Source organism: Caretta caretta, chromosome 6, assembly GCF_965140235.1.
Source record: "Caretta caretta isolate rCarCar2 chromosome 6, rCarCar1.hap1, whole genome shotgun sequence".
NCBI lineage: Eukaryota > Metazoa > Chordata > Testudines > Cheloniidae > Caretta > Caretta caretta.
Genome location: NC_134211.1, coordinates 61105540 through 61123530, shown reverse-complemented (window position 1 = coordinate 61123530; position 17991 = coordinate 61105540). Strand labels below are relative to the sequence as shown.

Here is a 17991-nt window from a genome sequence, read left to right as displayed (position 1 = left end):
GTGATGAGGGACCACAAAGGGCTGAAGTAGGAGAGTCAGTCTGAAAACAAAAGGGGGACAGGATCCAGTATGGGAACTGATATAACACCCTCGGGTGCCCCTTCAAAAGTTCTGCTTGGGGCCTCCCAGATATCATTGTGGGCCTAGTAGTAGGGCTGATGCAGAAGAGGGCAGTTGCCTGTACTTATAACCCCAGCTTCGTTTCTTAAACAGGTCTTGGTGCAGTGGCGGAGCCGAGAAGTAGACCGGTTATTGAGGTCTGAAATACTTCTTCAAAGGTGCTGGGGCATAGAGGCCCAGGGACTAGAGAGTGGCCTTAGAATCATTCAGGCCATGGAATTTTGTGTCCATCTGTTGTGAGAAGAGAGAAGTTCCCTCAAATGGAAGGTTCTGAATGGACTGCTGAACCTCTGGTGGAAAGCCCGAAGATTGGAGCCAAGAGCACCTTTGCATGAATAGTGCCGATGCCATAGTTCTAGTAGCTGTGTCAGTTGCATCCAGGGCAGACTGGAGGAAGGTCTTGGCTATAGTTTTTTATTCTTCCACCTGAGCAGAGAATTCCTGTCTGGACTTCTGAGAGCAGCGACTCCTTGAATATAGACACAAGGTCAGATGTTATAATCATACTGCCCAAGCAAGGCCTGCTGATTGGAGATGTGGAGCTGTAATCCATCAGTAGAATACATTTTTCTACCAAATAGGTCCAGCTTCTTTGAGTCCATCACCTTGGGGGTCACACCCTGCAGCCCTTACCTGTCTCTTTTGTGGGTTGCTGCATCCACAAGGAACCCGGGAGGGGGATGGGAATAAAGGTATTCATACCCATTGTTGAGGACAAAGTACTTTTTCTCTGCTCTTTTTGAAGTGGGGGGCAGGGAGGACAGAATCTGCTATAGGGATCTGACTGGACCCATAACAACCTGGTTGAGGGGTAGGGCCACCTTTGAGAGGGCTGCCGAGGCCAAGATGTCAATCAGGCTGTGGGAGGATTTTTTAAGCATCTTCACTTCCAGTTGTAGGTTAGAAGCTATCCTTTTCGGTAGCTCCTGGTGAGCTGTAAGGTCATCCTGAGGCACCGAGCCACACAACACAGCCTCGTCTGGGGATGAAGAGGAAGCCTGAACCAGGAGGAGAGCTTCCTCCTTTTCTTCTGCACCAACCATAACATGTAGCCCCAAATCCTGAGTATCGGTACCGTGTTTGGTACTAGAGTCCAGGTCGGGTGCCAGACGGTGCAGCGGAGAGGGCCTTCTCTTGGACCCCACCAAGTAAGAACAGCTGGAAGATGTCCCAGTACTTGGGGAAAACCCCACGGATTCCAAAAAGACCACTGGACCTGCATAGGTCACTGCCCACTGGACCAAGTACTTTGAGGGGCACCTGCACCGGGATCCAACAGAACACAGGCCAGGTACTGGTATCGGCCCCTTGGCTGGGTGCATGGCTCCACCTCCAACTCCAATGACAAGTCGGCTTGCGGGGATCATGGTTGGAGATATCCCTTGCTTCCACTGGCCGATGCCGAAGGTCTGGGGAATGGTGCCAGAGAGGGGAAGCCTTCGCTGACATCAGCAGAGTCTGTTTCCCTCTGGTCAGTACTCAGTCAGAGGACCCAGTGTGATGGGATGACCACAGAAGACAGCAGCCATGTGGCAGGAGGGCCATAGGAGCAGGGTGGGGAGGGGAGAAGACAACGCTGCATTTGTTATACTTGGTGCTCATTTTCAAGTTTTCTTTGCAACCAGAAATACAGAAGCAAATCTTTTTAAAATGAAATCTCCAATTCTGAAGCATCCATTCAACAACAAATCGTTGCCAATAATGAACAGTGTGTTGTAGATAGAAATAGTTATAATAAATATTGCCAGGAAATAAAAAATGATCACATTAACAAAATAAAAAGTAGCCTATCCTTTAGATGCTAGACTCTACACATGAATCAATTTGCCAGAAAGATTAAAAAAAGTTTCAAAGGGTGCATTTGAATTACAATTCAAGCTAATTAACAGGTTTACTTCTAAATTCTTTGAAAATTAATTCTGTACTCAGTATAAGTGCTGTAAGTTAGGTGAGAATACAGATACACTACATTAAACATAAAAATAATCTTTAAGTGCAAAACTCTTGCTACTATTTCTCCAAAACTATTATTTTTTATAAAACAGTCTTAGAAATACCAAAGCACACAACTCTCTTTATGTAAATAAACTCTAAACCTCAAAAAGCAAAACAGAAGTTAAGTGGTGGACAAGGACAGGAAGTTGTAAGCTGACCGAAAATGAAAAGCAGTGAATCTTTGGAGGAAGTACCCAAAGAATTACTAACACATTAGAAAAGTAAACAGGCTGCTTTGGGGAAAATAAAGCAAGCAAACAACCAAACAAAACCCGGTTTGGTTTTAGTACTGACAAATAGGTTCCAAAAGAGAGTTCTAAACCCCACATTATTTGTAGTATTCAGAACTTTTACTGGCAAACATTAAAACACTAGGGATCATAATCTCTGCTAGTGTAAATTGTCATAGGCCTGATGACATCAGTGGGTCAATGACAATTTACATCAAGTGTGTACCTCAGGGTGATCTGCCCCTCTGTAGCCTATACAATGGTTTAGGTTAAGAAATAAGTTGAAATTAGCTTTTGGGCCTAAGTGTAAAGGAGTATGGGAAATTGAATTTGTTAGTGTGAGAAAGTTAAAATATAATGGGAAAGTAAGAGTTAGCAAGGACATGACCCAGGGTTATTTTACTCATTGCATTTAGGCTATAACTGGTTTAAAGCAAGGTTTTAATGAATGTTTTTAAGAATTGTGAATGTTTATTAAAATGCTATCTATATCGATAATATGGGACGATGTTATTTTAAATACTGTGTAATGTAAAGAGCCAATAAGAAGGTGGTAGAAATACAATTATGGGAAAGATCAGTTTAATGTTAATTAATATTATAAATTGCTTATAAAAGGAGCAGTTTTGCTAAATTGCCATTGAACTCCAATTAATATCAAAAGGGTACTATTAGGTTCTAAGATTATAAGGCTGTACTTCATTTGGTGTCAGTGGACTGATCTTTGAGCATAAGTGTAATTGTATACCATGTAAGTAGCAACTGCATGACTTTAATAGTTTGGTTGTATCATTCGAAGTGTCACTGCATGGTCCTCTACTAAATACATTTTCTGAAACCAACCTAGAGGCTCGAACTTGAAAACTAAGTTGGGTTTTATTGCACCCTTATCTTTAACAACTTAATGCTAACTGAGAACATTTCAACATAAAGGTTATAAAATATTGTATTTCTTTCTTTTGTTGAGGCAAAAAGTAGGAGAAATCTCCCACAAATCTTGATTCTGAGGCACACTGTACAAAAGTTCTCTGAACAGCACATCCCAGCACCACATATATCTTTCCTTTTGCTCCCAGACCTTACACAAGCACTGCAGAGAAGAATGTGCTGGTTTTGGCATTCAATCAAACACACTGAATGCTCTCTGAAGCCAAGTGGAATATTTAGTGTGCCTATCATTACAGCCATAGCCACAACCCAAAGTACTGGGTAAAGTACAGCTTCTTGTGGGTACAAGGGTTTGTTTCTTCCCCCACTATATTGCTAAGGCAAACATAGGGTTGCCAATTTTGGTTGGACATATTCCTGGAGGTTTCATCACATGACATAATCTTTAATTCCTGGAAACTCCAGGACAATCCTGCAGGTTTGGCAACCCTGGTACAATCTAGAGTTTACCAAACAAATTGCTCCTCTTAAAAGATGACTAGAGCCATTTTATTACACTAACAGTTTAATCTCTTAAAAAAATTATCTTTTGAAACATCACACTTCTTTTCATTTATCTACCAAAAAGTAGCAATCAGTATAGTCAGAAAAGTGAATATAAAATACCATGGGACGTCTGCTATTTATGTTCTCTTCATGATTTATTCTCCTTCCATGATAAATAAGCAGAGTTTAAAGTAAAAAATTGATTTTGTCTAATTGTCAGGGATATTAACTAAACAGGATCTAAAAATCCAGCTGGGTACTTTTTCTGACTCATGTCATTACCAGTAATAAAGATTCTGCATTTGGAATTTAGCTGCTGTTTCTGTTGATAGTGAGACTTAAATTCACAGCTCTTTATATTGGTGTCCTGGTCAGAGCTAAGTACATTGTCAGCGCTTAAATAATTTACTAATTAAACTCCAGGTTAATTTATTAAAATAGACTCCAGGGTTCTCTCCTGTAGCTGTGCTACAAAGCTAAGAGGAATAAACACTTCCTTGCACAAGAAGTTGGCAGTTGTGAATCATAAAATATGAAGGAAACATATACAGAGTAAGAAGGAATAATTTTTACACATTTACCTTTTTGACCATGATGGCATTTTAACTTTTCTCATTATTAGGGAAATTGCAGTCTTGCATGTTTTCCAGCTCTGAATGTTAACATCCACATACCCTCTTTTTACCTTCCAGTGACATTTAATAAGGTTATTTTAATGAAATTAAAAGGGAAGTAACAGTTCATAAAAAAGAGTAAATCCTCATTTGATACTTCTGTAACTAACTCATTCAATTCAGTTCATGAGATTCCTACATCTCATAAGTATACCTCTCTATCATGGGTCTTAATAACCTTTGCTGAAATCTAGAGATTAGAATTAGAGATCTTGCCTTCTTAAACTACACTAATTGAGGGGGGGACAGAAAGACAAAGAAAGCACATCAGGTTACAAAAACACCTCCTTTATGAAATTTCACTACATATTTTTTTCCTTTCTTTTTCAGCAGAGTGATCTCATTCTTTATCATTTGCACATATTTCATATATTCATTAAAATAACTATTTCTCAACATGTTGTACAGCTTTTCATCATCCTTTGTCAAGTTATTTGCCTATCTTTACATTATGAGTAACTCAGGGCAGAGACCGTGCCTTCTTATTGTTTGGATAACACCTAGCACATTGTGGGTCTACTGGAAATAGTAAATAAAAATTAACAGAAAAACAATGCCACTATCTCCCCCATAGTTTAACACATGGGACATCAATCTTTAGAAGCTAAAAAAGGGGCAATATAATGTATTGAAATAAGGTCTCTTTGGGATTACCACCTATATACATTGTCAAAACTTTTTCAAGCTTATTAATATTCATTTTTTATTTTTGCTTAAACAATAGTAAATATGGGGTAAAATTCTTATTTTGATGTGAATCTTTCACTGCTGTGATGGAAACTCTAAAATGTAACATAATTGGGGTAGTGTATTAGAATCAGGAAATGAAAACAACTTAAAATAGAAAACTGACCAGCTAGTTTCACTGTCCAAGCTGAGAGAAAGACAAAAAGAAAACAAAGTACATGAAGGGTGAAAAGTAACTTTGAGTTTTAAAATTCTTTCAGTTGTAATAAGTCTTAAATTCAATAATGAAAGAAGAGATTATTTGGAATATATCTATCTTCATAACAGTTTAAAAACTGTTGCCCTACACCGTTTTTTCCTCCCTTTCCTGACCAAAACTGGTAGTAAGAAATAAATGAATTCCTCATACATCAGACTGAGCTGGATCTCTTATTTCTCCCTGAGAATCAGAATGCGGAGTCTTGTGGTTGGAGACAGTAATGCACTTGATCCTGCTTTTGGCGATATTAATACATATATACATGGATTTTTGTAAAATAGGTTGTGTAGCTAATTTTCTGCCATGTCAAGCAATGTGAAGTCCTTCTTATAGGATGGCAGCAAGCTCTAAAGATAGACTCAATATAAACTCTTCTTACCTGTGACCCTTTTTTGCTGCCTGGCAGGTTAATTATGAGAGTTTTTCCTCTGATTCCACATACAGGTCTGAAAAGAAAGAGAAACAGGGTGAAATGTATGCATGTGCCATCTTTCATGGGAAAAGCCCAGCACGAAAGGGCAATTATAACTAGTCACCACTGCCTGCCATTTCAGTTTGCATGCTCTCAAAATGCCTGGTGGTCACATTCCAATCAAGAATTGAATTAGGACAGGGGGGTGAGATGAGCTCAGAAGAAACAGGACCAGAAGCAGCATTAGGTAAGGCAGACAATCAGATTTCCACATTTGATCAATGTAATATAAAGACATTGATTGGGCCAGAGCCCCATTTGGCATAAATCTGTATAGTGCCATTAACTTCATTGTTTAGCTACATCAAATAAGGATCTGGCTTATTTGCTATTTTCTCAAATTCTTTGGTTTGTGTACAACTTGAGTAATGGTTCCAGAAAATTATTTTGACTAGGAACTAAAAATAACAATAGGTCACTCAAAGTTCCATTTGTTCTATTTTATGTTTTTAATTACAGCAAAAGGAAATAATAATAATTCTCATATATAAAAATTTAAACAGGAGGACTGTTAGTACAGCAACCTGGACAGAATGGTGGTATATTCACTTCAAACATAAAGGGCAATTTTCAAATCTTATTCTACCTACGCGTCTGCTTTGCACTTCCAAGAGGCACATTCAGCAGTGAAAAAGCCAAGATGAAGAGGTTACTTGAAGCAGAAAATTTGAGATTAGAGCCTATCTCATCAGCATGGAAGATCAAAAATGAATAATAATAATATTGCTAAGCACTTATGTAGATGACTTAACAGTTTCAAAGACCTTCACAACTTTAGCCATTTATTTCTTTGGCACCCCAGACTACACCTCCATTTTCAAGATGGGGCTGGGGGGGAAGGGGGAGGGAAAGAGATAAATGATTTGCAAAAAGACAAAGCAGAAGTTGGTTTCAAGACCTCAGAATCAGCCCGGATCAGGTTCTCAATCCTGTACTCACACAACATCTCTACCATACAATATAAAATACGGTATATATAATAAATATTACTTTTATATTTCAATACCACATAGGGTATATCTGCACTGCATTGTAATCCTGGGTCTGTGGGACCAGTGCTTGTGGACCTGGTGTTTCCAAGCCCATGCTTGAGCATCCACACTGCATTGTAAACCTGGATTTACAATTACTGGACCTGGGTCTCACAACTGTGCTAATGCAACCATATTGCACTATGCAGACCTTCTGACTTGGATTTGTGGATTGAACTGTGTCCACATTGCAAAATGACAGGGCTCGGATGTGAGTCTCAGCAGGACTCAGGATCCAACCCCCAGGTGGGTCCTGGGATCAGGGTCCTGAGTGCTTGCTGACCCCAGGAAGACAGATTGTGTGTGGACAGTAGGGGGAGTTGGGCTCAAAACTGAGTCTAAGCCTGGGTTTACAATGCAGTGTACACATACCTCTAGATGCCTGAAGTCAGGATTGAGGCCCTGTAGTGTACCTCTTTGGAGAAAGAGGTAGACAGAGTACCTGCCCCTGAGAAAACAAGTGATATATAAAGGGAAGGAGAGATGAATACATCAAAATATGTACATGTAATTATATACAATGTACAATTCCTTTTTAAAAACCATATTCTGCATTATATTTATATCTATTCATTAGATATTCCCAATTGCTCCAAACCCTAACTATCATTTACAGGTGAACATTTGTAGGCATTTATGTCAAAAGTGGGTTCTGAGAAGTATTTGAAGAAGGAGGGTAGTGGCCTTAAGGATCAGTTCAGGGAGGATGTTCCATGTTTAAGTGGTGTCATGGAAGAAAGTGAGAAAGTGTTTGGGGCAGTAGGTAAGTGGGTGGTCAATGATGACATTATTAGCAGAGCAAGGGAACTACTCACATGAGTAGTCACTCATGTTTGTACCTATTTACAGGATCAGCCCCTAAATTCAAAATTTTACCCACAGGTATCTATGAGTGGAGACAGTAAATGCATAGGATGGAGTTTGCCTTGACACTGAAAGTAAAGAAACACTGTGAGCCTTGTCACAAATGATACCCCAGATGTACATCTGTAGCCCAAACCAAAGTCCATTAGCACCACCAGAGTGTACTACAACCTATGGGACCATGAAGCGTTATCAGGAGAGATTTTTTCCCCAGAACTCAGGTAAAGAACATTTAGTCAAAACCAAGAGAAGAGGGAGCAAAGCTGCAAGTCCTAGAAGGTACCTGCCCTTCACCAGGCAACCCCAACATTGCGCAGATCAGTCTACTAGCAATTTAGATGCAGTGATGTTACGTATTTGTGGCACAATTTGTCCTTCTTTATGCATTAGGGAATCCCATCAGATATGGACAGATGCATGTTTTCCTCATGACTTCATTTCAATATAATAAGGTGCCGGGGGTATCCTGAGAGTCCTTTCCAACTTCAGTCACTGACCACAACTGCTCCAGGTCTTCTTAACCACCACTATGCTTTATTATATATTACATTTACAATCATTGCCAGCTTCCCCACTAGCTCTGAGGAAAGGTACAGTAGCAGCAGTCACTTCTGTTTACTTTTGTCTTCCTCTCCTCCCAGCACTTCCTTCATGTTTGCTTACATAGTCCTAGCTGCTGGATACTTCCACCCAACTAGCCTCTCAACTGTACCTTCTCTCACTTAATTGGTCACCTCTGCCAACCACCTGTCTTTCAATCAGTGCTCAAATAATATAAACTGGTGGGGAGTTGAGTGACAGGGTGCTGAGTCAGCTCCTGACAGCACACTTTGTTTCATGAGAAGTCTTTGCAAGAGTTCCTACATAATTTTGCTAGACTTTGTAAATCCTGCTTTGTTGCAAGTCAATTAATAATTTGCAAAGAATTTATGCCACAAGTTTTTCTTTTTTCTATTTGTTAAATATTTGAGAAGAGATTGAAAATTTTTCGTAATTTTAGATTACATTGTTTACAAATTACATTTATTCTATGGCTTGATATGTAACATCTTAATTTTTCAGCTACACAGCTGAGTTGTGATTGGCCACATAAGCCATATAGCATTGTTCCTCTTCTCTGACTGAAGGATTGAATCTTGGTATAAATGCTTTCAAAAAGTAAATCTGAGTACTCAACGGTATGAACTTAAAATTCACTTCCTACAGACATTCATACTAATAAAACTGTTTTGCAGGAATGTCTGCAGAAAACAAAGTCAAAAGGGGAATGAAAATAGCAAAAGCCAACTCGTGTAAAAAAAGTAGGTGAATTGTATTGACTGCCTGATTGCAGCACTTACCCAGCTCTGCACATTCTTCATTAAAAATGTCAGAGATTGGACATATGATGTTTGCTTTTTACAATTTAGTTGTCTAAAATATTAGAGTGTAGCTAAAGGGCAAGAGTGAAGCCACCGTGAAAACTGCAGACTGTAAATGCACATCTCCAAAATGAAAGCATAGTGAACCAATATGTGGGTAGTTTTAATTGTCCCTGTCATTAAGCCAGGTTTCAGAGGAACAGCCGTGTTAGTCTGTATTCGCAAAAAGAAAAGGAGTACTTGTGGCACCTTAGAGACTAACCAGCCTGAGTCAGGACAGCCCTTACATGTTGTTTTGAATAGGGATGCTTTTTTGAATCAGCGTCATAGGGAGGAGTTTGCCTGCTCTTCTTTTTAGTAAAACATTTTTTTAAAAGAATACAATTATTATATGTTGCCATGGAGTCATAAGAGTACCTCCCAATTTTATACAGAGAACTGAACAAATTTTTTGTGAAAATCCTAGGGTGTGGTGGGAGGGAGCAAAAACCAAACTCACACACCCAAGTTTAAGCATCAGTCTGGGAAAAATAAGGTGTCACAATTTTTTAGCAAATGAAAAGGTAAGCCACAGAAAACGAGAGGAGGAAGGGGAAAATATATTTCTTGCTGGGATGTTACTGAATGTTTAGAGCCAAGGACCACAGCTGATTTATGAGGGAGAGAATTTCCCTGGCTTTCCTCTTACACAGATAATTCAGTGTCTTAATAGCACTTAGAGGCTGTACTGCATTTTTCTGGCAGGGTTACAAATTTCCTAGTGACAGGTGTCAAAATGTTCAGCATGAAAGGGCACAGTAGCTTTTCAGAGCCTCAGAATGAGCCTTTCATGTCATTGCTAACTTGACTCACAGAGAACACAAGTCTTGCCTTCAACTGTGCAGTTCAAATATGTTCTGTCTTACAGTCTCTGTACTGCCTCTTGTATTAGCATATTTCAGGTGTAATATTGCTCAGTTTAGAAATTTCTTCCAGGGGAACGGAGTAACAGCTTAAGGTTACTAGATAACTTGCAAAGATTCAAGTGGCAATTTGTCCACTTGACAACGTGAACTGCATGTTTAAAAAGAGATGACAGTATTTCCTTCCTTGTCCCTTTTCCCTCCCTAGTCTGTCACAGGAAATGGCATGGCATGAAAAAAGAAGATTACATTTTGCATGTAAAATTCAGCATTGTCAACTCTTGCATTTTTTCACGAATGACAGCATTTTGGGTGGGGGTGAAGCCAGTCTTACAATGAGTGAGACAACCCAGCCCTCCTTAAGCAGCAGTTTCCAACCTGCAGCCTAATCACCACACAGCTGCTGCTGCTTATGCAGGGAAAGCCCCTGGCAGGCCGGGCCGGTTTGTTTACCTGCCATTCCACAGGTTCGGCCGATGGCCTGCGCTGCTTCCAGCAGCTCCCTTTGGCCTGGAGCAGCAAACCGCGGCCACTGGGAGCCGCGATCGGGCGAACCTGCAGATGAGGCAGGTAAACAAACTGGCCCGGCCTGCCAGGGGCTTTCCCTGCACAAGCGGCGGAACAAGTTTGGGAACCACTGCTCTGGAGAATATGAATCCTCTGATTGGTTGTCTGTGCCACTTGCCCATCTCTGGGGCAGAACAACCAATTAGAACAGCTATAGGAAGAGTGTGTTCTCTCTCTCTCTTCTCCCCCCGCCATTCCTCCTCCCCTCCTCCTTCCTCACCCTGAGCAACCTAAAGCCATTTTCACAGGAGGAGTGAGGGGATGAGGGAGCTAAAGAGCCCTGCCGCTCAGAGAGGCTCTGTTCCCTCCTCTCCTCACTACCTCCTACAACCAATTGGGCCAGGACAGTGCTCCTGCTCCGCTCTTGCAGCATCCAGCCTTGGAAGGGGCAGAGAGGGCAGAAGAGCCCTTGGAGATGCCCCTCCAGCCTGGAAGGGGGAGAAGGGAACCCCTACTGCAGACCCTCCAGGGTGAAGAGACCCATGAGGAACAGGGGGGAGGGGCAGGGTTTGAACTGATGCAGGTGAAAAAGCTGTGATTTATGCTGCTCTGCAAGGGACATGCCCTTGTATGTGGTTTGGAAAGTTTGCATATGTGAAAAATATGCAAATTGAACAGTTCAATCCTATTACTGCTACTACTTAAATTTCATGCTGTGTGTGGAGCCAGAAGTTTCTGTTTCAATATACTCATTGAGTGTCAAGAAAGAAAAAAAGAAAGAAAGTTGATGCAGCAGCAACCTCTACATTTTGGTTAAAACTGGACTTTTACAACAGAATTCTCTGTATTTATCTCCTATGCAGTATCTATCCTCACTGTTAGGAAAGAACATTTCCAGGTATCCTACAACACTACAAATATGAAGAGCTTAATTTAATAAATACTGTGCCTGGCTTTGTATGCCACAGCAGTAGATTTTAGCGGGCTTCCAAACAATAAGTAATACATCTCCACCTGGCAAGGCCTAGGTGGGATACAATGTATAACAAAACTCCACATCACACAGGAAATTTAAATTATTGTGGACTCATTCCTTTCGTGCACATAATTCTTTCTACAACCTCAATTTCATGATTCTTTAATATCTAAATAATTTCAACAATAAAAGTAAGATGACCAACACTGCCAACCTTGCAAATTCAAAAGCAGACTAAAGCAGCAGGCAGCAAGAACTGCAGTGGCCTCTACTGGTGACAAATGGAACAGCAACCCAAAGCTTAAAGTTTAGGTTGCCAAGTGAGGCTTCTAGCCGGTGAAGCCAGAACTGGACATCAATTCCAGCTCAGCCTGAAGTCCTGAGCTGCCCATAACTTCTAGTGAGATCACTCAAAGCAAATAAAAGTGCTCCAAAATTTCAGGACCAAAAAAATACTGTGGTAGTTGGCAACTCTAAAGCATACCAAATTTCTATGGATTCTTGGTCGTTTTGGGGATAAATGAGTGATATCCCTCAATGAGGCAAACTTGAAAGATATGCAGTGGGCTACATGTTACCTTCAGCTGCATGAAGAGGATAGCAAATTGTTGCAAAAAAGGAGACACACTGAGGAGGGGATGTCCTGATACTGGGACTAGAATCTAGTGGTGGACCCAGGGTGGGCGAATGGGTGAGAAGAAACAGCAATACCGAGGATTGACTGGAAGCTGTAGGAAAGGGAGAGACAAATCATATGAGAGCCATGATGTCTGAGACTAGCTGGAGAAGGAGAATGGGAACAAAAAAATCAGGGTGGGGAGAACTGTGACTGCTTGGGCAAGGAGACTGGGACTGGGATGAGAAGTCTGAGTAATGGAGACTGTGACTGTGTATGTATCTAGCCAATAATACTTGGTGATTGGCGATACAGAATTGTAACCCAGATGTTGGGTGCACCTTTTCCCCAACTAAATCAAGTTTTTTAGTGTCCCTATGTTTGGGTGTTGGCCATCTTATATGGCCCTGGTTTAGGGTGACCATACATCCTGTTTTGGCCAGGAGAAGTCCCCTCTTTCAGCTCTGTCCCAGCTAGTCCTACTTTTTCACCAAAACTGGATGTTTGGCCCAGCTGCAAGGCAGAGTGGAGAGTGGCAGCTGCTGCCCAGGCGTCAGCTGAAGGCAGCACTGCCCACCAGCAGCAGTGGAGAAATTTGCTGCTGGCGGGCAGCACTGCCTTCAGAACTGATGCCCGTGTGGCGCAGAGCTCGGGCGTTCAGCCCCAACTGCGAACGGTGTGGGAGGGTTGTTCTGGTGAGCCTTGTGCGCGGTGGATGGTGCGGGGAAGGGGATGCATGATATCCACTGGATTGGTACGAGGTAAAACTGTGTCCCTACTAAGTGATCTGTATCTCAGAGGGTTGGGGGAAAGTGACTTAGAGACAGGAGGGATGCCCCAGGAATTCCAATAAGGCACTGCAGGAACAGATAAGGCATTGGGCTCCAATTATGCTGACTCCACTGGGTTCTCTCTCTTGACCCAGTTCTGTACCCATTTTCATGCGAGGATGTCCCCAAAGAAGGAAGGTGAGAGACTTGAGACCTTCTATACATTGAAGGTGAGGCATAAAATTAAACCTCTGATTACAAAGATAAGAAGGAATAATTCATCAGTCATGATGGTATGGTATCAGGGGAAATTGCAGGAGACAGAGAGCCACTACTTATGGAGGGACTGGAGGCTTGCAGACAATAGGTACCAAATGCTTGAATGAGGTGATACTGGTGATCTCTTCATTGACGGTGCCAAGGTAAATACTGCCAGGGTCAATTGTACCAAAGGTCGTATTATGTCCAGTGTAATGTATGCCTCACGGGTAGGACCAGTGTGGAAATCTCCATATCATACATCTGGAAGAGTGGAGATCTAACACTGACAAGCACAGGAGATCTATAGCCGCAATACATGCTTCTGGCATCGTTGGTACCGACAATGGTGATTGACACTCAATGTGTGGTGGTACCGAGGTGGGGGCAGATTCTCAGCTCAGAACAGCAGATGACATCAGTCTCCATGGTTGTGTTGACAGTACCAGAGTTGATGGTACCAGGGAACTTCAATCCAGGGCTCAAGCTCCATCTTTGGCACCCAAGCAATTCTAAGAAGGCTCTCATAAGGGTTGACAATGGTCTGAGACCTTGCTGTAAGGGGAGCTCTTTTTAGCTGTATTGCTCTGCACCAGCCTTCCAAGTTCAGAGGCAGGTCTCAAAGCACAGTCCATAAGAAAGTCCCACAGCCTCATCTCTCTAGATTTTTCAATTCTTTTTTTGAAGGATCTCACATCTGGCACTTTTCTCTCTCCCAGACACTTTAAGAACTAAGAAGAGGGCTGTTAACAGGCATTGTTACTCTGAAGATGGAACAGTGCTTAAAACTAGGTGACTTCAGCATGTTGAAGCCCTGGTACCAAGCTACTGCCCAGAACAGAAACCAAGACAAAGTTTAAGTAAATTATTCTAAATGGGACAACAATAGTACTACTAGCTAACTAACAATTATATACAACTAACTAACTATACACAACTAGAAAAATAATTCTTGATAGAGGTAAAAACTGTGAGCAAGAGCACATGTAAGGCTCCGACTACCATCCATGGGTGGTGAGGACTGAAAGTGACTCCCTCTTTATAACCTTGGCGGGGGGGGGGGGTGCAAGGAGAATCAGAGTGAATACACTGCTCCAATGGGCATTACTACGGTTTCAGTGTACAAAAGTATGCGTGCATTTAGTGTGGAATAGACATGAAATCTCTCAAAGAAGAATGGGCTTTTGGTATAAAGGTGGAGGCTGAACTGACTCAGGGACACTCTGTTGATCCACAAATTAACATAAGACTGTTACTAAGATGGAAAAACCCTGCTGGAAGAGTTGAAGGACTGGAGACATACCAGGGTCTTGATGTGGAAGATAGTGACACCTGGTAAGCTTAGCATGTGTGCAGACTGTATATTGTTTTATTGTATGTTTTCTCTGTAAGGCTTTTGTAAATAAATGTACCGTGCTTTTGAAAGCTGGCTGGTCATCAGTAAAGACTGTCATAGACCCTTGAAGACAGCAGAATGGGAGGTTCCACTAAAACACAATGGGATGAGCACAATGAATGGCAGGGGGAGTGCAAGACTAAATCCTTGGCCTGGAGGGAGAGGGATGTGGGTTCTGACCCACAGAGAGGTGATGGTTGGGATGCCCTCGAGCAAATCACAGAGGGGACCAGTAGTGCAGTTAACCCTCGAACTGACAAGAGGCATCTCAAATTGGGCACCCAGAATTAGTGTATATCTTTGAACTTCATCTCAATATACCTCAATTCCCCATCTGTAAAATGAGGATAATAATACCTCTTTACCTCACAAGTGTTGTGAAAATAAATTCATTATTTGTGAAAAACTCAGATACAATAGCAATGAACACCCCTAAAAAGCCCAGGAAGAAATGAATAATTTTGTATTCAGAGCAGGGTTTGAATAGTGTGCAGTACATCCTGGGGCCATACACTGAATAAGGAGAAAACAAAAAATTAAATAGTTGTTCATTAGGTGATCATCCTCCATTGTGTGCACTGAATGAAGCTGGGTCAGCTGGAAAAAATAGTTTGTGATCATGTAATTAATGACTGTATCATCATAACGCATACACATAGGGGAGCCACATTAAGGTTGCATACACAACCTTAATTCTGGCAGCTCCTAACTTCTGAGTGCTTGATTTTGCAACCTTTATGTTCTTTTAACATAGGTTTTTTCTGTGTAGTAATATTAAAGGAAAACTGCAGATGAGTTTTAGAGGGGAAACAGTTTGCAAAACCTAATATGACTGCAAGTAATGTGATCTCAGTGTAAAACATTTTGATAAAAAAAACTATTTTAGGATTTCAACATTCCCTATACAGTGCTGGAGATCCAAACCCAATTAATGCTAGTGCATGAGAATCAGAGTGTGAAACTGACTAGACCCAAAGTGAAATTAAACAGTCTAGTTTCACAATCCAAGTGGAGTTAAAGAGAGAATACATTACATTGTAAAAATTAAACTTGATTTTTAAAATTATCCATCTTAATAATCCCATGTATCATTAGTAACTCAAAGAAATATTTTTAAACAAAGAGTATAATTCTTATATTGACTAGTCCAGGGGCTTGTAAAATTCAGTGCACAATTTCAAAGCTTCTCTATATTAATGTGAAGAACCACTGCATGCTTTTTAGATTCTGCCTTAGTTTATGTTCTTTCACTGAGCAAGATGCTTTGTACAGAGAAGCTTTATAAATTATTCTAAATTATTCCTGAAATGTATTCATATTACAGCTTTGCCAACCCCAAGACTTCAAAAATCCTCCGTCAGGCCCTCCAAAATCATGAGAATGACTAAAAAAATAATAATTCTTTTTATTTGCCTTCTGGTTTTTGAGCCTTTAGAGTACACATTGACAAACTTTACTCTGCAGCCAGGAAGGCTAGAAACTTTTATTTTTAAAAATGAAAGCTCAGATTCTGACATAATCATATGATTTCAGGAGGAGATTCAAGAAAAACAAAAAATATTGCAAGACTTGCAATAAAACTGCAAGACCTGGCAACAGTTTATTTGAATAGACAATTAAACACATTGGGGGCAGGACTTTAAATGGGAAAATACAGTGATAGACTATCACAGAGGAACAGCAAGCTACCCAATGGAGCTCCTGCTTGGCAACCTACTAGGTTCCTCATTTATAGACATGAAAAAAAAAAAGACTTAAAACTCTGCTAATCTTCTTTTACATGAGACAACTACACCATAATAATCATACCTTACATTTATATAGCATCACAAAGGATCCCCAGTAGGAATCACTTTTTACATGCTACTTAAACACAGCCAAGTCTAGAGTGGAATTCAGTAGCCAATTAACAGTACATGGAACCATTACACTACAGTTTGTAAGAGAACATGAAAAATAATACCATAGCCAGTTGGAATGAGAAAAAATTATTTAGAATTGGCCAGAACATGATGTTAAACATTTGTTATTATACAAAATAGTGACATGCAATTCTTTACAGAAATGGTAAGCATCTTGACTTCATGTCTTATTCAAAAGATGGATGGCATCTTCAACAACACAGTACTTCCTAGCATAATGATGGAGCATTTGTGCAGCACTAACACATAAGAAAATGACCTACTGAGTCACTAATACAATTTTCTGCAGTACCTGTGGTTTTCCTGAGATTTGATGGTGTACATGGCCTGGAGTTTATCTAGCTGGGAACTAGAGGGGCTAAAAGAAGCCATTTGCTGCCTCAAAGGGTTGGTGTGTCTTTTGGCAGACCTGGGGCATCAGTGCCTGTAACCAGTATCACCAACCAAGCCAAACGTAAGAGGAAGGGAAAGTAAAGGAGTGTACCAGCTACATAGACATTCTATTAATGTTTTGGAAAAGGTCTAATTTCAAAGGCCTGTATAATAAATCTCTGTTTCTCAAGACAATTTGAAAGATTTGAAAGATAAATGTCCCAGCCAGTTTCCTGCTTGTCTGCTAATTTCTGTATTTAGTGCTTGAATTGAGGGCGGCGGGCGGGAATTGGTATCCTTTTTGAAACAATGAAGTACAATAATTATATTTGAGACAGCTAGGGATGCGTTAGTATGGAAGGGGCATTCCACCCTTCTGCCCCCCAACACTTGGGAATGGCTGAAGTTAAGGGACATTTTCTCCTCTTCCACTCCATGCACACAGGAGAAAGGACAGCATGATGCATTCTCTCTGATCAACAATAAACATTATATCCCTACTTTTAGACATGTTGTCCATGTGACTCACCAAAGCCTGACCAACTATGCAAGTCCAGGGGCTTGCAAAGTCAGCCCCACTGTAATCCCCACTTTATTAGTCAGAGCTGACAACAAAGAAGCTAAATTATCCCCTTCCTCTGCTGAAATCCGTGTGTATCCAAAAAAAGAAAATTCTTTCTCCCAACAATATATAACAGCATATCAGATATGGAAATGAGAACACTGGGCGCAGTGGACAGAATCTAATGATGCTAACATGGTGTTGCCTTTTCGGATACCCACAAAGGGACAAAGGTTTAAATGGAAACTCTCAGTCACTCGGGGCCCTCACAATTGCACGCATCTGAGTAAGAATTATCCTCAGATTTTAAAATCTCTTTATTATTCATGATTACAATACTCGTTTTATCTATCACTGAAACTGCAAAATAAATAAAATTAAAACCATTGCAGTCATTGTTTCTGAGTTACCCTGAAATATTTTTGCTTTGCTGTTTCAGAGACATATAAACAGCAATCACGTTAACTAAGGCTTTGTCTACATCACGCAGCTTTTACGACAAGGCTGTGCTGCTACAGCCATACTGCTAAAAGCTGTGCAGGGTTGCTGCTGTTTGTCGGCAGGAGAAAGCTCTCCTGCCGAC

General features: G+C 40.8%; 1 protein-coding gene across 26 annotated transcripts in view; it reads right to left on the bottom strand.

The window, feature by feature from the left end:
- The window catches only part of GPHN (gephyrin), a 587889-nt gene that overhangs the window by 206532 nt on the left and 363366 nt on the right, over window positions 1-17991 (bottom strand). For all 26 annotated transcript variants that reach the window (XM_048851950.2, XM_048851956.2, XM_048851955.2 and 23 more), the window contains one exon: window positions 5779-5845. In XM_048851950.2, coding sequence (XP_048707907.1) covers window positions 5779-5845 — 67 coding nt within the window. The remainder of the gene's footprint in view (window positions 1-5778; window positions 5846-17991) is intronic.